Source organism: Festucalex cinctus, chromosome 9, assembly GCF_051991245.1.
Source record: "Festucalex cinctus isolate MCC-2025b chromosome 9, RoL_Fcin_1.0, whole genome shotgun sequence".
NCBI lineage: Eukaryota > Metazoa > Chordata > Actinopteri > Syngnathiformes > Syngnathidae > Festucalex > Festucalex cinctus.
Genome location: NC_135419.1, coordinates 15,498,708 through 15,520,320, shown reverse-complemented (window position 1 = coordinate 15,520,320; position 21,613 = coordinate 15,498,708). Strand labels below are relative to the sequence as shown.

Sequence of the window (21,613 nt, the reverse complement as noted above, 5' to 3'; positions counted from 1 at the left end):
TGGGTACTGTACTTACTTTTTTTTTTTTATTATTTGCTCACGGGCCAGAAAGTCCAACAGCTTGCATGAAAATAACATTTTTTACTTGGCTTGTTTACAACCGTCACTCAACATTTCGAGGTTATGAATACATTACGTGGCACGAGATATCATTTTATTTATAATGCGCGAGTTTGCCATTAAGCTAAGGCTTGGGGCCCCTTATCTAGCAGGTGCCCCCCAGAGGGCCAACAGATTTGATACAAATCGCATGTGCTTCACATTAGCAGTGCAGCAATGACAATATATATATATATATATATATATATATATATATGACTGATTATTTTTTTGTAAATGATCATGGATAGTAGTAAAGCTTTTATTTATTAAAAAGAAAAAAAAACGGACATGTCTTAAAAAAACAAAATGAATGTGAAAAAAATGACCATATACAGTAGTAAGGCGTTTTTGTTGTTTTTTGTTTTTAAACAAACATGTATAAGGTGTTTTGTTTTTTGTTTTTTAATGACCATGCCTTACAAACCTAACCCTAAAACCCATGGTCGTAAAAAAAAAAAAAAAAAAGCCTTACTATTTGTTCATGGTTGTAAATAAACAAGAAAACGCCTGAATATGCATGGTCGTTTAAAAAAAACAAAAACGTCTCACTACATGGTACTTAAAACAAAAAACAAAACAAAAAAACGACCCTGTAAAGTAAAGCGTGTTTAAAAAAGAATGAATGAATGAATGAAAAAAAATGACCATGTATAGTAAGGCGTTTGTTTTATTTTTTAAACAACCATGTATAGTAAGGTGTTTTTTTAACGACCAATTGTATAGTAAGGCGTTTTTGTTGTTGTTGTTGTTGTTTTTAATGCTTTACAAATTTACTCATGGTTGTTAAAAAAAACAAAACCAAAAAAAACAACTTACTATACATGGTCGTTTAAAAAGAACCCGCATAGTCGTTTTTTGTTGTTGTTTTTTTGTTTGTTTTGTTTTTTTTAAAAGAACGTCTTGCTATACATGGTCATTTAAAAAAAAAAAAACACTTAGCATAGTCATTTTAAAAAACGTCTTAGTTTACATGGTCGTGTTTTTTTTTTAACACCTTACTATACATGTCATAAAAAAAAACAACCTTACTATACATAATCATTTAAAAAAAAAACGCTTTATACATGGACATTTAAAAAAGAAGAAAAAAACGCCTTACTATACATGGACATTTAAAAAAGAAAAAAACAACTTACATTTACTTTTTTAATTGAATCTTATCAATTTAATTGTGCGGTCTATGTAAAATATGTATTTTATAAATAAATAGAGACAACATCAATTCTGGTCGTTTTGTGATTCGTAATTTTGAATAAAATAAAATAAAATAAAAATAATCTACTAGAAACCGGAAATACGTAACCGTGACGTAATCGTGTTTACAACGGGGAGAAGCTAATTCACAAGCTAGTTTGACTGTATTTAAGATACTCGAGTAGCACAGTTCTTCAGCCAACTTTTATCGTTCGGGCGCTTACGCGGCGTGTGCATGGGGGCTCACGGCCTTTTGGGAAACGAGCCCGAATCCATCGACTACTCTGTTCACGAAGCCTGGAACGAGGCCACCAACGTTTACCTGCTGGTTATTCTGGTTAGCTTCGGCCTGCTAATATACGCCAGAAAGTGAGCTCACTCCGATTTCTACTTAACATTGTTCTATTGATTATAAGAAAAAAATATATAACTTGATTCGCCCAGCTCCATCATCGGGGCAGTCTAATGTCTGAAAAAAAAATCGTCACCAAAATTCATCTGCACTTCTCTACTCAGCCTCTTATCATATTAAAACGATCGCCCCCACATTTTGGATTTTATGGACGTTAAAAATTTCCCTGGTGATTTGATTTGAGAGTGGATTTTTTGAAATTTCATAGGAGGTGAGGCGGAAAATGGCCTTAGATTTTCGAATGACTATTAATCTTAGTAATACACCATTTACAAAAACATGGGATAAGTCTGTCACATCTGACTGTGAAATGTCTGTATGTATAAATAATCTGGTATCTGTTTGAGTAAGCTTGTTGTCTTGTCTCCTGAATGAGTTTTTGGGGGGTCTAATATGTAACAAAATAAGACGCAATTTCCTTCCAGTGATGCATCCAAATTGTGTTTTGTAGAAATAAGCGGAAGATCATGCGCATCTTCACGCTGCCTCCCAGCGTTGGGAGCAGCCCAGAGCCCAACTTCTACGACAGCCTGCAGAAGGTCCGTCTCAGACAACAGTTGGAGATGTACTCACTAGGTTGGTATCTATCAACTCTTGCTTTCTCGTTGTGCCGAGGAAATCATCTCACGGACTGAACAAAAATATCACGAAAATCCGATACATAGAATAACTTCTGCCTATCACGATACATTGCGTGCATATATGTAATGTCGTTGAACAAAGATAAGTTGTACATTATTCTCAGACACGTGAGTGAAATTGGATTGTTTATTTTCCTTTGCGATGTCCCAACATTAAGATCTGCGTTGTGTGTTCCAGCTCGGAAATATGATCAGCAACAGCATCAAGGCCAGACAGATAGTGTTCAGCTTTCCATGGAATGAGATCGTTTGGACAAGAAAATGATGTACAGTACGATTGCCTTTATTTGGCCCAGTTTTTTGTTTTTTTTGCAATACTGCATGGAGAAGACAAGGTGAAGTCGTGACATTTTGGACTTTAGAGTCAGCATCTTACAAAATTATATGAACCTGAGTAGCCACTTGAGGAACTTCCATCATGCTGGGAGTATAAAAAATGAAGAACACTTTGTAATGTGCACTGAATTTAAATTTAACATGACATAACTTAAAGCCAATATAACAAATAAAAATTAGGTAACCCCAATTTTTTTCACCCATGTTGTTATGTGGGAAAAAATGTGGGTCTGAAGGGGGATTAAATGTTTTTATTAATAAACTAAATGTACTTCAAAATATTTTCTTACACAACCAGTTCCCTCATTTTCATAGCTGAACAACATTGAGAAACGTTCCATAATAAGATTGCATTCAAATTAAGAACCCCTAAAGGAACGATGACGTAATGACAAGATTCTTCAAGACAAAACATTTGGGTTCAGTCTTCCTAATCAAGTATCACTTTTTCTTTTTTTCTCAGTATTTAACATTTCTTTCCCAGCTTTTTGTGTTGCATACCCTGAATTTTTTAAATTAACATGCAGAACATATACAAATTGCTCCAGGCAAAAAAAAAAAAAAAAAAGTACAGATGAGATTGGTAGTTCAACAGCACTTAGCGCAAAAACTGTACAAAAACAAAATTTGAAAGCAACCATGAAAACAGAAATTATATACACAGCGTTTTCCCGCAGTTGTCGCAAAGCGTGCTAAAAATAGCAAAAGGCAGAGATGTGAATTTGGAAAGGCAGCAAAGGGGGGGAAAAAATGGATCATCTGGGAATTCAGTGCGGCATGCGAGAGCAGATTCTGACGTCGGCGGGCGCCAGAAAGCTGGAGTATTGCGACATCCAGTCGCGATGGAAGAGCGCCACCGCTTGGCTCTGCAGAGTGCGCTGGTCTTGCTTGACCTCCGAGTCGGTCTGGTTCACCACCAAACCCACTCCGGCGGTCTCGGTGAAGTAGGTCTCGGACCAGTTGGATGTGCCTGGGGGGGGGGGGGGGGAGAAAAAAAAATGTGTCGTGACTGCCACGTTAGGGGTGGGAACTAGGGCTGGAATGTCCACGTAACTTGGGGCGTGGAAACCAAATAAAAAGAGAGGGTGAGGAGGGGATTTTTGTTCAGCGTACAGTTCGTGAATTGTATCAGTTCCTCTCCTCGCGAGCTTTGAACTGTCTTCTCTCCTTTTTTGTCATGTTTAATAAATGTCAAACAGGAAAACCTGACAGTGACTGGTCAAATTCAGACAAAAGCATAAAATTCTATATCAAACTTATTGCATGTCTTTGCATATTGCATAGGCCAATACCGCGATATCGATACAATATGCAATACAAGGCTCATCTCACGATACGACAATACTGCGATTATTGATATATCTGTCGGTCAGGTAATAAATCCACGATAAAACTGCTCGACATCAATTGATGTTTCTTCAATGTTTTTTTGTATGTCACTGAAAAAACACAGTATTAAAACTAGGGATGGGCGAGTACCGATACCAGCCTTTTTTCAAGTACTCGAGTACTCTTGACGCAGACAAGTACAAGTGAGTCCTGCTTGCCTGTAAGTAGCGCTAGCTTGCAGCAGTTTTTCACCAAAACTTCACCGGTTTGGAAATACTTCAAAATTGTGAATCTTAAACATTTAAGCATTTTTGTGTTTTATTTTGAGAGTTAAGACTCCTGTTTTTTTTGGTCAAAATGAAAGGAAATATATTTGTTTAAAAATATCTTTTAGTGATTTTTTTTTTATTTGTCAAAATGTACTACTGGTATCGGCAGTTGGTATCGGTATCGGTGAGTACTGAGGGTCTGAGTATCGGTATCGGTATCTGTCTGAAAAAAAAGTGGTATCGAACATCCCTAATTAAAACCGGTGTCTTCTTCACAGTGAGTACTTTCGTGTATTTTTTTTTTTTTAAACAAATACAAATGTCTTCTTAACAGAGACAAACTTTCTGTAAACAAATTTGTCTTTCAAAATAGTCAATTGTTTCATTTTATAAACTTACACTTTTTTTGTGTAACATTGTAAAAGGTAATAAATAAAATTACTTAAATATTAAATCAATATGAATGCTCCTCAGAAATTGTGTGCTTCAGAAAGTCAAAACATAAAATACGTTTTAATACGATAAGATATAATATACATTTTTCATAGAAACGTATGCAAAACTGAGTCAGTTACACAAGTAAAAGTTAGCTTATGAGTCTTCTTCGCCTGAAGACTTGCGTCCATTTCCCCACCACTCTTATGAGGCACTCCCCCTAGTGGCCCGCCAAGTAATTGCTCAATAAGTAATGAACAATGGAGCCTTTATAGTTGCTGCATATTAACTACAAATATCGCGATACTTGCATAGGCGCGTCGATAATCTATCAGGAGACAAAGTATCACGATTTATCGCGATATCAATATACCGTCACGCTTCTATGTCACGAGTTGAGTTAAAAAAAAAAAAAGAAGAAAAAAATAAAGAGACTGACCGATATAGAGGACTCGGTCGGTGACCATGTACTTGGCGTGGTTGACGCGAGCGTGCGGGATCTTCATCTGCTCGGCGGTTGAAGGCAATGTGAAAACTTTCTGCGGAGAAAAACAAAACAAAAGGCGGTTCAGTATCCAAATGAAATGACCAAAATGATGACTAAATTCCGTCACCCACCACTTCGATGTCACATTTCAATGGTGGCCTTTTGAGGACGAGCAGCGACTGCAGTAAGGTGAACATGGCGGCGGGCGAGTGCTCCCAGCAGCTGACCAGCAGACGGATTTTCAGGTCCCGGGCGCAGGCGGCGGCGCGCAGGGCCGAGTCGATGGCGGGCCAGAATCTGAGGGCGAGGACGGGACGCGGAACAATCATCAAATCTAATTTAATGATACAACTTCAAATTAATTGAATTAACCTCATTATTTCCATCGTTAACTCGGGATTAATCGCACATTATTCTAAATACAATAAAACATTTTTCAAGTTGTTCATACACTTGTATGCATAAAAGTAGAAAATAGGGTGACTAAATAAAATGTATCTTTTAGTATGTTGATGCAATAATTTTATAACTCAGTTATTTGAAGTTAAAAAGAAACTAAACAGTGATGGGGGAGTGTGAAGCAAGACATGAAGACCCTGTTTGAACATAAGCAAAACTAGCTTCATTCCTCAAGTAAATCTTGTACAGACAGAACCGTCTCAAGACTGGCGAGTGTCCAAACGAAGACGCAAGTGACATTTAAATGGCTGTAATATATATGCCAAGTCTGGAGTGGCGCTGTAGCGCTGCCATAGGGAGTTAACAGTAAGCGTAGAAGAAGGCGAACCACTGATCTGATGGGTCAAGACTTGAAGCAGCGAGGCCGCCATATTACTACTCCCAAGAAATCGTGATACTTTGTCTCCCGATAGATTATCAATACGTCCACACAAGTATCATATTCATAGTTCATATACAGCCACTATAACGGCTCCATTGGTCATGACTTATTGAGCAATTACTTGGTGGGCCACTAGGGGGAGCGCCTCATAAGTGGCGAGGAAATGGAGGCAAGTCCTCAGGAAAAGAAGACTCAGCTTGTTTATTATTATCATTATGATGTATTTTTATGCATTATTGTTATTTATGTATTTATATGATATTTATATTTTTATATTATGAATTATTTTATTATTTATTCATATGTATTAATTTTATTTTTTTATTATTTATTTATATCTATATTATTTTTTTATTTGTATTTTTATATATAATATATATTTATATATCATGTATTTATATTTCTTCATATTTTTATATGAATAATTGTTTTTTATTTAGTATTATTTATTTATTCATATGTATTTATTTTTATTTATTTATTAAATATTTAGATTATTATTATTATTATTATTATTATTATAAGTTTTATCGTAGATTATCGTGGAATTATTCAATTCTATCAAATCTACAAAGTAAATAAACATTTGCTAGTAGTCAAGAGTTGGATTTTATATATATATATATATATATATATATATATATATATATTAGGGGTGTTAAAAAAAATCGATTCGGCGATATATCGCGATACTACATCGCGCGATTCTCGAATCGATTCAATAATCGGCAGAATCGTTGTTTTTTTTTCTTTCTTTTCGGATTCACACCTTGAGCATGGAAGAATGTTATATGAACGGCACATTAAGCCTTAATATTTTTATTTTAATGCTGTTCAAACATGAAACAGATTACAACCTCTATAAGACTGAAATTTCAGATAAATAAATAATACATTTTCATATAAATCTTACACTCTACAAGCTTACTGATTAGTATTTTCTAAATATGAATGAAAAAAAATCGCAACAATCGACTTATAAATTCGTATCGGGATTAATCGGTATCGAATCGTGACCATTCGTATCGGGATTAATCGGTATCGAATCGAATCGTGACCTGTGAATCGTGATACGAATCGAATCGTCAGGTACTAGGCAATTCACACCCCTAATATATATATATATATATATATATATATATATATATATATATATATATATATATATGTATTTTTTTTTTTACACCAATATTTTTTCCCTTGTACTGAAATTGAATATCAGCTCTAAATATGGGTTATTGCTCTCCTTGACTAGTAATAATCCTGAAAAAAACATATTGGTCTAATAATTCAAAAGGGACACAAATAGAAGTTTTGTAACCTGAGCGGCTTGGTGAACTCGGCCAGAGGAAGATAGTCCATGACCGATATGAAAATGAATTCCCGAGCATCGGCGATGACGGACAAGATGGCGGCCAGATCGTCCGAGCGTCCGCGGGCCGAGATCTGCGGAGGGGAACTCTGGCGGAAGAAGACGCAAAGCCAAGCAGTGACAGGAAATGTTTGAAAAAACAAAAGTTTGCGTATTTCAAAAGCGACGCTGCAACTCACAGACAAATAAACTCGTGCGGCGACGCCGTTGAAATTGAGCCGCAGAGGATGCTGGGAGCTGGAGCGGGCGGTCAAGCGAGCCGGCCAGTACGGCGGCAGCGACCCGTTGAGGCTCCAGTACATCTCGAAGATGCGAGCGGCGTCCTGAGCCAGGCAGCTGCAGTCCTCCACGACCACGCCCATCTCCTTCACCTGACGGCCACAAACAAACGCTTACTGACCCCGCCCAGGTCACGCTAACGGACCGCCTTCAAAAGTCAACTATTGCTGGCATTGGTCCGAAACTTCGAAAGTCACAATTGCGTACATTTTGTATTTAAAAAAAAACAAAAAAAAAAAAAAACTTTTTACGGAGCCTAAAGTTCCATTTGTGGGGAGAAAATGAACTGTACGTTTCTCATTCGGACGAGAAAGCTTTCTCGTTCTAATGAGAAACTTTCATACAACTCGTCCAAGAACCATTTGGACGAGAAAGTTTCTTGTTTGAATGAGAAAGTTTCTCATCTGAATGAGAATTATATTTCACCACCCACATGTCACTTTAAGCAACTTTTGGCCAGGCCACACCCGTAGGTAGAGCTGCTCTATTATGGGAAAAAATAATAATAATGATCACATTTATTTTGGCAATAATTTAAATCATGATTTTTCTAACAATTTATTTATTTTTTGGTACAAAACATGAAAATGTTTAAGCAGCATTAAAAAAATATTAAGACCAATTAAAAATATATATATATAAATTCTGTTTGGACCAAACAGAATTTATAACAATAACAATAATAACAATAATAATATATAAATATGTGCAGCTTGTATACTGTGCAGCAGAACGATCATTTATCATTTGGTACAAAATACAATGTTTAAAACATACAAAACAAATATAAAATATAAGAAAACACCTAAACGTACAAAACAAAAAATATTAAGACAAAATTTTTTGAAACACTATAATTATGCAAAGTCCTTTTGGATGGAACAAAATGTATTAAATTAGTTATTTAAAATAAATAAATAAAAAAATTAAAAAAAACAGTGCAAATGTCTCAATTTGGAAAAAAAAATACTTTTTTTAACGATTATAGTGATTTTATTATTGTGAAGTGTAATAATTGCTAAATCTAACAGAAAGTCCGCCATTTTCAGTTTTTTTTTTTTTTTTTTTTTTTTTTTTTTTAAATCAAACTTGGCCCCATTTTATAGAGGTCACATTTGAGGAACTCCTAGTGATCTTATCCGATTGTCTTGAAACTGGGAGTTCCATGTAAAGCTCAAGATGAAAAATAAAAAGCAAGTATTTTAGATTCATATTATTTATTTATATTTTCAAAGCTGTTGTCGTGGCGATGCGCTGTTCGCAATGAAAAATTATGCTGATTTTGGGCGGTGTAAAGCTGCGTGAAAACTGTTGAAATTTTTGAACACACATCAGGCCAGTACCCAAATGTGGGCCGGGCTGCGGCTCTAGTTCTTCGAATTTGGAATCCCGCCTGACCCGCCCGCCAGAACGCTCCCCCCCCCACTTCTCTTTTTACCTGACTCAAAGAGCGCCAGTCCATGTTGGCGCTACCCAAGTAGAAGTGCTTGTCATCAATCACCAGCAGCTTGGTGTGCATGATACCTCCAGAAACAGACTTCAGATCCACCTCCCTGATCTTAGCACCTGATTGACAACGCAAATGTCACTGTGAGGTCACCGCCGTGTGTGATTGGGAAACAAGTCTTCCTTTTAAATACCTGCCGCGGCCAGTTCACTGGTGTCCTGAGTGGCAGTCTGCGGGCTATTGACGGCGATTTTGACTTTCACATTTTTGGAAAGAAGTTGCTTCAGCTGCTCAAAGACCTTCCTGCCCTGTAAACATGTGACGTGGCCACGTCAGAGACAGAGGTGGCAAATCCAGGTCCAGAAAGTAAAAATCCTGCCACAGTTTGTTTTTAGCCCCAAGGTGCTAGCTAGCTAGCTTCTTAGCTAGCTCCCCGGGTGCTTGTTTACCTGCTAGGTAGCTAGCACGTGGGGCTAAAGCCAAATTGTGGCAAGGATTTTACTTTCTAAAGCAGGATTTGCCATCTCTGCTGACATCATGATTTTGATTGATTGTTCAGCACTGTAAACACAGGTGGCAAATCCAGGTCCAGAAAGTAAAAACCCTGCCACAGTTTGGATTTAGCCCCAGTGTGCTAGCTAGCTAACTTCCTAGCTAGCTCCCCGGGTGCTTGTTTACCTACTAGGTAGCTAGCTAGCACGAGGGGCTAAAGCCAAACTGTGGCAGAGTTTTGACTTTCTGGACCCAGATTTTCCATCTCTGCTGACATCATGATTTTGATCGATTGTTCAGCACTGTAAACACAGGTGGCAAATCCAGGTCCAGAAAGTAAAAACCCTGCCACAGTTTGGATTTAGCCCCAGTGTGCTAGCTAGCTAACTTCCTAGCTAGCTCCCCGGGTGCTTGTTTACCTACTAGGTAGCTAGCTTGCACGAGGGGCTAAAGCCAAACTGTGGCAGAGTTTTGACTTTCTGGACCCGGATTTTCCATCTCTGCTGACATCATGATTTTGATCGATTGTTCAGTACTGTAAACACAGGCGGCAAATCCAGGTCTCTGCTAGGGAGCTAACTAGCTTGTATCAATGGCTAAAGCCAAACTGTGGCAGGGTTTTTACCAGTGTTAATTTTGACAAGAAATTTTAATTTTGTTTTAGTCTTTTCACTTTTAGTCATCTGATTTTATTTTAGTTTTAATCGACGAAAATAAAGAGCAATTTTAGTCGACTAAATTGACAGTTTAGTCTATTTTCCTTCAGCATACATTTCAACTTTTATACAGAGAATTACAACCCATCTATTTGTATCTGTAGTTTAACACGCAAGACATTTAATTAATACAATGGCGTCATTATTTGTTTAAATGAAAAATGATGAACTGACAATAATAACAGTTTTCACTAAATAAAAAAAAAAAAGTGCAAAATTGCTTGAGATTAATCTTACAGCTGCACAAAGAATGTAATCATGTTTGAACATGAAATTAAGTCCAGTAACAGTTTCTTCTGATTGGATTGTGCGAATTTTCGGTACTGCTATTTTAGTGATTGATGAAACTGTAACTGGTAGTCAATTTTAGTTATCGTTACAGTCTCAATGAATAGCTTCTATTTTAGTTTTCGTTTAATTTTCGTCTGGATAAAAAAAAAAAAAAAATTGTGATGAAAATTTTTCATCAACGAAACTATCACTGGTTTTGACTTTCTGGACCTGGATTTGCCACCTGGTCAAGAGGAGAACGCGGGCGAGGTCACGCGAATCCCCGACCCGAAGCGCTTTTCCCTTGCCTGGGTGTCGTTGAAGTTGGACTGGTTGCTGCGCAGCGTCACGTAGAAGGCGGCGATGCTGACCGAGCTGTTGGCCTTGCCCAGCAGCCTGAGCCAGCTGGCCTCAGTGATCTGCTGCGGCGACAGGCTGGACGGGTACAAACCCGCCGGGATGCTCTCCACGAGGTTGACTCTTAACACACGGGGAAAAACTCATTTCAAGAAATGCAAACTGGATATGAACCCACAAGGGTTCTGATGCCTGCCAGACTCGGATCGATTAGCGGAGCCCCGAGTTCAAAGCAGAGACGGTGAAGCGGCATTTAGCTGTTATGCTGCACGCAAACGGAATAAGCATTTTTAGAAACTTTTTTTTAAAAAAAACAAAAACAAACAAATTCCTCACCTACAATCCCTGCTACACTGCTCCATGATTGGGCCCATGTCCTCCAGCCAGTGCAGCTCCATATGAGCAGCGAGCTGGCTGACCGACAGGGGAAGGCCAAAGTGCCACGCGTGCATACCAAGAAGCAGCAGAGTAGCCGGCAGCAAGAAGTACAGGGCGAAGCTGCCACATCGGGATCTCTGCAAAAAAGAGAGGACGAATGAGTTTTGTCATTTTTATTGAGTGAAAATTGGGAACAGCTTAACTACAAGACTGAGAAACATCTTTGGAATGTTATAGCGTGCCAAAGCTATTTGCGCAGGGTGTGGCTAAACGCATGTAGCTAGAAGTCTCAGTTGAGGTGGTCACCACGGTAACAGGCATGGTGGCCAGTTTAACTCACACTTTTGGTTTGTTTTAATCTGTTTGGTTAGGCAGGAGAGTCCATGTCGATGCCTTTTATTGAATGCCGGAAGTTTTTTAGTGCAAATGTGAAGTTTGTCCCCGACTCCCTTATTGTTTCTATTAAGGGTGTCAAAATTAGTGTGTTAATTTTTTGTTTATTTAAAGTTCCTTTAACGCCACTAATTGTTTTTTTTAACGTGCGATTAATGACCGCCCCTGACTTGGAAAGCCTGGACTTGGGGGGATTCCAGTCACAACGCAGTAGATACATCCAAGTCAAAATTTAGCAGTAACAAATTTCATAATAATGCATATATTTGTGAAGAATGGGGTGAAGTTGTATTTTACTAGGGTGTGAATTGCCTAGTACCTGACGATTCGATTCGTATCACGATTCACAGGTCACGATTCGATACCGATTAATCCCGATACGAATTTATAAGTCGATTGTTGCGATTTTTTTTCATTCAAATTTAGAAAATACTAATCAGTAAGCTTGTAGAGTGTAAGATTTATATGAAAATGTATTATTTATTTATCTGAAATTTCAGTCTTATAGAGGTTGTAATATGTTTCATGTTTGAACAGCATTAAAATAAAATATTAAGGCTTAATGTTCCGTTCATATAACATTCTTCCATGCTCAAGGTGTGAATCCTAACCCGAAGTCAGACGTTATGTTGAATATTTTTCCATTAAAAATGGAAGTTTAAAAATCGATTCACACACACACAAAAAAGAAAAAGAAAAAAAAGGCAATGATGATAAGACGTTGAATCGGTAAGACTACCGAATGAACAATTCATAGCTGAAAAAAAAATAAAATAAAAAAATAGATTTTTTTTTATTGAATCGATTCGAGAATCGCGCGATGTAGTATCGCGATATATCGCCGAATCGATTTTTTAACACCCCTATATTTTACCATTTTAAAAATGTGCAGAATTTCACAAGTTACTGCATGTTAAATAGTAATATGAAAAGAAAACTGCACTGAGCTGTCACCAACATCTTATAAATGCAATTACACCATCTAGTGTCAGAAAAATGACCTCAACACAAATCAATATCACTCCTTTTTTACAGTACTTTTTTTAAACTCAATTTTATGAATTATTGTGAAATTATTGTATCAAAGACCTAAAGATGCAGATATATTTCCATTAGTTTAACAATTTTTCCCATTTTTATGTTAACAAGGGCATGAAAAATATTTTTTTTTATACATTCAGAACAGATATAAAATTTGTGATTAATCTATTGAAGTCATGCAAAATTTTAATCACCTGACACCCCTAGTTTCTAGATTGTGATGGATATTTATTAGGACACGACCGATTAAACGGGAGATATTCGCTTTTTTAAAATTAGCATATTTCTGCTATTTTTTTTTAAAAACACATTACAACATGACAATGTTAATGACACTCTACCCAGCCCCCCACGATACAATAAAATTGGCACAAAAACAAACAGCTGTTTTTTCTCTCTCTGTTGCCAAGTTAAATACGGTACTATTAGACAAAGTATTGTAAAACAAAGAATTGTGTGAAGCTGTTGTAGTCAATACTAAATATTAGGGGTGTGAATTGCCTAGTACCTGACGATTCGATTCGTATCACGATTCACAGGTCACGATTCGATTCGATACCGATTAATCCCGATACGAATGGTCACGATTCGATACCGATTAATCCCGATACGAATTTATAAGTCGATTGTTGCGAATTTTTTTTTCATATTTAGAAAATACTAATCAGTAAGCTTGTAGAGTGTAAGATTTATATGAAAATGTATTATTTATTTATCTGAAATTTCAGTCTTATAGAGGTTGTAATCTGTTTCATGTTTGAACAGCATTAAAATAAAAATATTAAGGCTTAATGTGCCGTTCATATAACATTCTTCCATGCTCAAGGTGTGAATCCTAAAAAAAAAAAAAAAAAAAAAAAAAAAATCGATTCTGCCGATTATTGAATCGATTCGAGAATCGCGCGATGTAGTATCGCGATATATCGCCGAATCGATTTTTTTTTAACACCCCTACTAAATATCAATGCTGCAGTTCAAATCACAATATTACAGAAAATCAAAATGAGATTTTTCAAAATCCTACAGCCCTAGAAGTGATGCAATTATTAGCAAACTAGGGTCGGATGGGGAGTGGCTTCTCAGCGCCGTTAACACCTGCAAACTCACCTTTGTCGACTTGGTCGATGGAACGTCGGCAGGCTGATCTTTTTCCGGCGCACAGGCGGAAGATTCGTCATCAATTTCAGCTTCTTCCTTTGCGACGTCCTCGCTGTCCATTTGGCTAGCTTGCGTCTCATTATGGTCCTCTGCACCGCCGGAATCTTCCAATGTCTGTTCATCCGACGGTTGTTCATCCAACGCCTGATCGTCCGACGCCTGATTGTCCAAATCCTGGTCGTCCAAATCCTGATCATCCAAATCCTGATCGTCCGACGCCTGATTATCCAAATCTTGATCGTCCGATGCCTGATCATCCTCGCTATCGATGTCCGATGAAGATCTCAAGTCATTCGACTCAGCTGCGTTTGGATCTTCGGTCTCCCATGGTGGTGTTTCGTCCACGATGGCCTCCGTTTGGCTAGCGTCGGGAATGCAAGGGAGATGTTTGGGCAGCTTAAGATTAATATTTATCTTTGCTGCAATGTAAGACCTCCGAGGACTTCCTTCCTGAGGCGGGTCCGCGCATGGAAGACGGCTTGCGGCGCTATCAATCTCTGCGTATTGGCAACTGTTTTCCTCTCGGATGAGACTCTCCTCCGCTCGAAGGGCGGGCCTGGGGCTGACCATCAGACCGGGCAGCAGCGACTCAGACCACACGTAGCCTTTGGGGGCAGCCGCTGCAGACGTCTGTTGCGTGCCGCTCGGGATTTTCGGGGGTAGCGGCCGCGGGGGCGCTTTTTCGCAAATGTCAGCTAATTTGGACTTTGACGAGTCGGCGCTTGCGGGTTTGTCGGCAGGCTGGGCGGCACCAGCGGGAGGATCCTTTTTGGAGACGGGCGACTCGGTGCTCATGGCGGCAGGGCGCTTCTGGAAAGTCGGGATGCGCGAGGCGGGCTTGGTGCTTTTGCGGCTCATGTCGTCTCGCTCGTCCGATCCTCTCCTTGGCGTCTTATCGCCGAGACGGTCTAGGACGACACTGCAGTGTTTCACTTCCTGAAGAGCACGCAAATACTGATTAGAATATGATGTTGATGTCAAGTATCTTTTACTAACCAAAATCTTTACTGTGGTACAGTGTGTGCCAAAAGTCACTAAAAAAAATTTTATCCCCCATTTGGGCCGTTCCATCACAAACCACATGGAAATATATCATTAAAAATTAATTGGAATGAAATTTGGTGTACTTGTTGATAGTGATGACACAACACTAAATCTCACATTTTAGGTCAATGGGAGGCGGGGTTTGTGTGCTACGGCACGGCGAATTTTGACAGCCTTGCTTTGACCCTTTTCTCTCAGGAACTACTGGGACAACCTTCGTAAAACAGGTATTGTTTCAAATTAAAGCTTGAGCCTTCAGGTGGCTCAAGCGTTATTCAAGCGTAAGAGGGCCTTTGTCTGTTAAATGGAGGTTCCGCTGTCATGACTTTTTGGACACCCTGTACTTTACTATAAGACATAATATTAGGTTCAACTGCACAATCTAATGGCATACAAGAGGATAAAAAACAGCCTTTAACAAAACAGTGTTAGCATGTTTAGTTAGCACTACATGCTCAACAAGCTGACCTGAGTTAACCTGAGTCCCACTTGTCTTAAATTATTTAACACTTCTCAATTATGAATGGATGAATAGACAGATAGAAAGTTAGACTGGATAGTCAACATGCATAGATTAGCTAGATAGCTTAATAGAACCCAGGCTAGCTAGCTAGCTACCCAGACCAATGTAGATAGACAAGTACAGAGATGGATTGATAAACCGCTTGAAAGATAGTTTTTTAAAGCATTTATTCATATCCTTTGAATGTTTTTTTGTTTTTTTTAACAGAGGTTTTATGTGATTGGCCAACACAAAAGTAGCACATTATTGTAAAGTGGAATGAAAATGATTTGTTTTCAAAATTGTAAGCAAATAAAAATCAGAAAAAATGCTCTGTGCGTTTGTATTAAACCCCCTGCCGTTAATTGGTTTGTGTGAATTCCTTGGTCTTCAATGGTCTTAGTGTTATCAAGCGAAACATTTGAAGCCTTCACAGAACGGGTATCATTTCTACTAGGGGTGGCATTGGTCCGTTATCGGCCAAAAAAAAAAAAAAAAGTAGATTATATCGGTCTCCATCCAAAATTAGCACTCACCCAAAACTTTGGAATAAATGGGTCAAATTCTATTGGTGTTTGAATAGTGTAACTTACATATAGTAATACCAGTATTTACATTGCATCACTTAGCCTGCAACTAAATTGCTTTTTAGGAGCATTAAGAGTGAACAAAGGGGGCTGAATACAAATGCACAACATACTTTTCAGATTTATACTTGCGTGCAATTTTGTAAACCATAATTTACGTTCCACTTACCTTGTTTTGATGCACCACATAAAATCTCAACAACAAAAACATTTATGTTTGTTATTGTAGGGTCACACACACACACAACGTGAAAAGTAAAGTTCAAGTATTATGAATATTTTCCCAAGGCACTTCAGAAACAAAAGATGATATCAAACATTCTAATACCATGTCATCTGTCTCCTCCACGGACTCTTCATTATCGGTCTGCACTTTCTCCATCACCTCGCTATCGGAGTCGGAGTCCTCGAACTCCTGCGGCAAAAAAATACCCTCCCAAGTCAGTAACGCCAGTCCACCTCTAAAAAAAAAATAAAAAAAATCATGCGGTATAGGTTAAGCTACAACGCCATGAGTCATCTTCTTGGCTGTGTAAAAAACGGGCTCATAATAAACGGCCTACCATGACGCAGAGGCTTGCGAATGTGGACGCGCAACGCTTCACAGCCAACAATAAAAGCTTGTGACGATGAGCAAATGCTGCAGTCCAGAGTGTATTAAGCGGCTGTGTTACAACACGCCACCGGGTACTGCTGCTTCTTTTCCTTTTCCTTCAATTTCCTGTCCAAGTCGGCTAGCGATGCTGCTTTTTCCGTCGCCGTTCTACGTGGCTCGCAGAGAAGTTTTTCTTCGCTCGGTTGAGGAGGAAAAGGAGGCGGAAAAGTTGAGTAATGTTACTCACCGCATAGTCCGCGTACGTGGGTTTCTTCGGCAGGAGGGTGGACTTCCTCTTCGGCGTTGCGGTTGTTTCCGATGTTTCACTCTTGGTTGTTTCTGACGTTTGGCCCACCTCGTCATCGTCTCCATCATCAATGTGGCGCATGGATTTTCTGGGTCGCAGAACCATCGGCATTGTTGGCCGTCTTTTAAGATAAAGATGAAGGTAGCCGAGTGTGCATGAAAGCAAGAAAAATGAAATGCACTGCAACTGTCGAATCAACGCGTTCAATGAGTAATATGCGCTGCCAGGTTAGGTTAGTTTTGCGCCCAATAAATATCAATTCAAATCAGTTTCGTGTGCGCTTTCTGGCGGGTACACAAAAACAACCGAATGTAACCGCGATTTCCTGCTAATCGCTGATTGGTGGTTGGAATCAAAACCCGAGGCTCCGCCTATCACAGGGGACGGATGCGACGTAACGCGGAAGTAACGACAGGAACGTCGTCTACTGAAGATACCTCAGTTCCCCGTGAAATAAGGTCGGTAATGTGTAATACTCAAGTGATCATTTTATACGTTAGGGTCAATAACAAGCGACGAAGTGACAGTATGAAATTTATGATCCGATCCTCGCGTTGTTGCGCTATAAAAACTGAACGTCGAGAACGGTTAGCTTAGCTCTCGGAAGTTAGCATAGTGTTGTTGACACAAACATCCGACCTTGTTGACACAGTTGTTAATATTGTCTAGAAGTCAAGGTTATTCTTGTCTCAAAGTCCTCGTACCGCCCCCAAAATAGTGATTTAGAAAATATATACATCATTCTAAATGTTAACCGGCTTAGTGATAACTGTTTACTCAAGATCTGATGTTGTAATTAAACCGGAGAAGGAAGTAATTTAAAAGTCCCATGGCATTTGTGCCAGGCGAATAAAACGATTACCTCCACATAAACTGTTGTCAAGGCACCCACTGTGTACTAAATGTTTGTCAGGTTAACATGACCTTGTTTGACCATTGTTTCATTTTCATGTTTCATTTCTGCTCATTTCATCAGAGACCTCCACTGTGCACAGTCTGACTCAGTGTGTCCATGTACCTGCCGTCAGGTGTCGCACGTTAACGTCCATTTGAGAGCGAACTGTCATCAACATGGACCTTTAGATGTGTCAAGACCGCCATGGAAGCTCCAGTCACAGCCCTCCCTCCTCCCAACTCCTCCGCCCCGCTGCCCCTGCGCCCCGCCGTGGCCCCCTCGGTCCAGCTGGGTTTCACCGTCCTGTACGCGGCGCTGTATGGCGGCCTCTTCCTGGTGGTGTACGCCCAGCTCTGGCTTCTCTACCTCTACAGGCACAAACGCTGGAGCTACCAGAGCGTCTTTCTCTTCCTCTGCCTGCTGTGGGCGGCGCTGCGCACCACCTTGTTTTCGTTTTACTTTCGAAACGCGCTGGAGGCCAACCACCTGCCCGTGGCGGTCTACTGGCTGCTCTACTGCTTCCCTGTCTGCCTGCAGTTCTTCACTCTGAGCCTCATCAACTTGTATTTCACTCAGGTGATAGATGTCAGGTTAAGATGACTACTTTTTTGCCAAATCCGCGATCAACTTGGTTATGTGTCATTTCACAGGTGCTACTCAAAGCCAGGGAGTCTTACAGCTCAGATGCAGAAAAACGCCTGTGAGTAAACATTTTATGCAAATTAATAAAAATAAAAATGTATTTAAAAAATACTATATAATGTATTTGACACAAAAAAAAATCTGACGAATAAACTGGAATTATTTGAATCTGCTCTGTATTCAATATAAAATTACAGACTCCATTTTGTTTCAGGTGCCGGGCCCGCTGCATTTACGGCGCGCTCAACGCCGTCTTCTTCTGCGTCAACGTGGGCTGCGCCGCTCTCGGGGGCCGAGGCGAAGGCGCGGGGCCGGCGGAGCGGACCTGGACTCTGGTCCTGGTGCGGGTGCTCGTCAACGACTTGCTGTTCATCCTGGACGCCGTCTTGCTCGCCGCCCTGCTGCTGCTGCTCACGCGACACTCGCGCTCCACCGGGCCCTACTTGACCAGCAAGGTGAGACATTTGCTAAATTTGCTGCAATAAATTTGCGACATTATTTACCCACTTGTGTTGTTATTTAATTTTAGACGTGGTAAATAATTATACAGTACTCAAGTTTTCCCTGGTAACTGAAAACTCGCAAAAAGTAAATAAAAAATTTAAAAAATATTTCCAGTAACAAAAAAACCCCAAAAAACTAAAACTAATAAAAACAAAAATAATATGAAACATTTTCCACAAAATAGAAACTAATAAAAAACTAACAAACCAGATCTTATAAGAACAGATGGTAAAGAATCATACACAAGCTTTCCCTGGTAACTGAAAACTAACAAAAACTAAATCAAAAATTGAAAAAAAATATTTTCAGCAACAAAAAAATGAAATAAATAAATAAATAAATAAATAATAAAACAGAAATAAGAAGAAAAATAAAATGAAGCATTTTCCACAAAATGAATCTAATAAAAACTAGCAAAAAACATCCAAAAATAACAGAATTAAAAAAAAAAAAAAAAGTCACAATGAAATTAAAAGTAACTACTAGTATAATGAAAAACCCCAAACTATTACAAACTAACTTCCTCATGTATGTGGGCTGGTGTCTGTCTGATGTGTTTTCCACATCTGTTGTGATTTTTATACCAAATTTCAATTCTCACGTTTCTCCAATTCCATTTTGATTTGTATACTACTAATGTGTGAGTGAATGCAAACAGATTTTCATTATCATTATTGTTTGCATCATTGCAGGGCACGACAGTGTGTCGTACCGCAGCACTCGGCGCCACAATCATCTTGCTGTTTGCCAGTCGGGCTTGCTATAACCTGAGCGTCCTGGTTCTGTCTCAGCACCACCATGTCGAGTCTTTTGACTTTGACTGGTACAACGTCTCGGACCAAGTATTCGGATTTTGGCTCTCGGGAGCTCATTTGCAAGTTTTCAGCGTGATCAAACAAAAATGCTACCACCAAGCTGCTATTATATTTGTATTTTTACTTTTTCAAGGCTGACCTTCGTAATGAACTAGGCGACAGGGGCTACCTGGCCTTTGGCGCCATCCTCTTCATCTGGGAGCTGCTCCCAAGCAGTCTGCTCATCCTCATCTTCAGAGTTCGCCGGCCGACTCAGGAGGTGGTTAAAAGTAGCTTGCGCCTAATTTGACCCAAAAATGATGGTTGAATTCTAAACTGTGTGGCCAAAAGGGCGCCACCGTATTCTATAAGTCACGATGTGTTTTGTAATGGCGGCAGGTAAACAATTTGACCGTCAGCAACAGACCTCTACCTCGTCCTTACTTCTTCGATGACCCCCAAGGCAACGACGAGGAAGTAGCTCCTCCGTGGACTTCCACCTATCAGCCTCACTCAAGGTTTGCCCACCGACTGACTGACCGACTGCACCCGTAATACTGTCAACTTCATTCCATCCTTAATATCCATCCTTTTTTGCCAGCTGGTACGAATCGGAGACCACTCCTCTCCTGTTTGCGAGGAACCCCCCCGATCGGAGTCACCAGCACCATTCTTTCTACTCCACCCCTCAAAACTGACGGCTGAATGTGGGCACGGATCACACAGGAAAAACAAAAAACAGATTGCCAACCAGTAGAACCTCCACCTGTCTGCGCTGTTTTATTCATGGTTTTTTTTTTTTTTTTTGCACTAAAAACCTCAGGAATTGTCAGCAAACATTACAGATGCACCTTCTAGTGTTTTTAACGTCTACTTAAAAAAAAAAAAAAAGTTGTCTCTTAATTAAAGGGAACCAACTTGTCAGGGAAGACAATGTCAAACATGAGTCGGCGCTCTCTGACAAGGCTGAACTTGGGTTTAACTGCAATTTGTCACTTTTCTAGAGGACAATCAACTTGAAATAAGCTCTTAAAATTCATTGAAAAGCTCCATTAACATTCCTCTTGAATAGAATGTATATAATCTCTGGGAGCTTTTCATAAATGCACTCTTTGCTATCACAGATTTGTATCTTTTTTTTAATATATATATATTTTTCATAGTAATTTTTCTATATTGTTACTTTGTTATTGTCTTGTGTTTTAATTAACTTATTGTATTAATTGTTTGGCTGACAATAAAAAAATGACTTCAATGTGGCATTGACTGGACCAAATGTCCTGTGAAAACAAAATCTACTTGTTCAGCATGTTTGCTGTGTTAAGTTTGTTTCTAATCTACATGAAATAACTTTTTTAATCTTAACCCCTTCGATTCCATAGATGCAGTGGACATTTGTGTTTCTAAACCAATAAAAACGCATAATTTGGATGATGTCAACACTTGTGGTTCATGATTATTAAAGTTATTTAAAGTTGTGTTTTTACCTCCAGCAACGGCCGTCCATCAAGCAGTTCGGCTCGCCATCAAGTGTGTAACATTTCCATATAACGTTCCATAAACATTTCCATGTTTAAATTTCCAGTAGCTCCGCTTTGCCGTCAGTAATAAATGTCCGTGTCGAAACACGAAATATTGTTCTGGCATCTTCCGGTTGGCGAATTTTATTTATTTATTTAATATATGGTCATATATAATATATATATTCCTCAGATAAGTTAAAAAAAAAAAAGCCATAATCAGCAATATTAAAACAAAAGTCTTGCAATATTTCAGTTCATTTGTAATGAATCC

The 21,613-nt window shown here is 39.0% G+C and overlaps 3 protein-coding genes across 14 annotated transcripts; 2 read left to right on the top strand and 1 right to left on the bottom strand.

Moving 5' to 3' along the window:
* Window positions 1-1,411: 1,411 nt before the first annotated feature.
* On the top strand, window positions 1,412-3,940 carry smim19 (small integral membrane protein 19). Its single transcript, XM_077532974.1, has 3 exons — window positions 1,412-1,665; window positions 2,160-2,284; window positions 2,528-3,940. Exons 1-3 carry the CDS (start codon window positions 1,532-1,534, stop codon window positions 2,590-2,592), a joined length of 324 nt encoding a protein of 107 aa, XP_077389100.1. The 5' UTR covers window positions 1,412-1,531; the 3' UTR covers window positions 2,593-3,940.
* pld7 (phospholipase D family, member 7) lies at window positions 2,617-21,445 on the bottom strand. Of its 5 annotated transcripts, none has more exons than XM_077532955.1 (13): window positions 21,307-21,445; window positions 16,925-17,105; window positions 16,411-16,497; window positions 13,899-14,885; window positions 11,316-11,494; window positions 10,931-11,102; window positions 9,338-9,452; window positions 9,136-9,263; window positions 7,598-7,789; window positions 7,368-7,507; window positions 5,337-5,502; window positions 5,158-5,257; window positions 2,617-3,655 (listed from the first exon to the last, which is right to left on the bottom strand). In XM_077532955.1, exons 1-13 carry the CDS (start codon window positions 21,324-21,326, stop codon window positions 3,453-3,455), a joined length of 2,670 nt encoding a protein of 889 aa, XP_077389081.1. In that variant the 5' UTR covers window positions 21,327-21,445; the 3' UTR covers window positions 2,617-3,452. The 5 variants fall into 5 exon arrangements, with proteins under 5 accessions (XP_077389081.1, XP_077389082.1, XP_077389083.1 ...); XM_077532956.1 differs by lacking the exon at window positions 21,307-21,445 and adding an exon at window positions 17,847-17,869; XM_077532957.1 differs by lacking the exon at window positions 16,411-16,497.
* On the top strand, window positions 16,624-21,259 carry gpr137 (G protein-coupled receptor 137). 8 transcript variants are annotated; one of them, XM_077532968.1, is made up of 8 exons: window positions 16,624-16,769; window positions 17,961-18,455; window positions 18,530-18,579; window positions 18,736-18,976; window positions 19,718-19,867; window positions 19,974-20,099; window positions 20,219-20,337; window positions 20,421-21,259. In XM_077532968.1, exons 2-8 carry the CDS (start codon window positions 18,084-18,086, stop codon window positions 20,515-20,517), a joined length of 1,155 nt encoding a protein of 384 aa, XP_077389094.1. In that variant the 5' UTR covers window positions 16,624-16,769; window positions 17,961-18,083; the 3' UTR covers window positions 20,518-21,259. The 8 variants fall into 8 exon arrangements, with proteins under 8 accessions (XP_077389094.1, XP_077389097.1, XP_077389091.1 ...); XM_077532971.1 differs by having other exon boundaries at window positions 16,711-16,769; window positions 18,013-18,455; XM_077532965.1 differs by having other exon boundaries at window positions 16,760-16,905.
* Window positions 21,446-21,613: the final 168 nt, after the last annotated feature.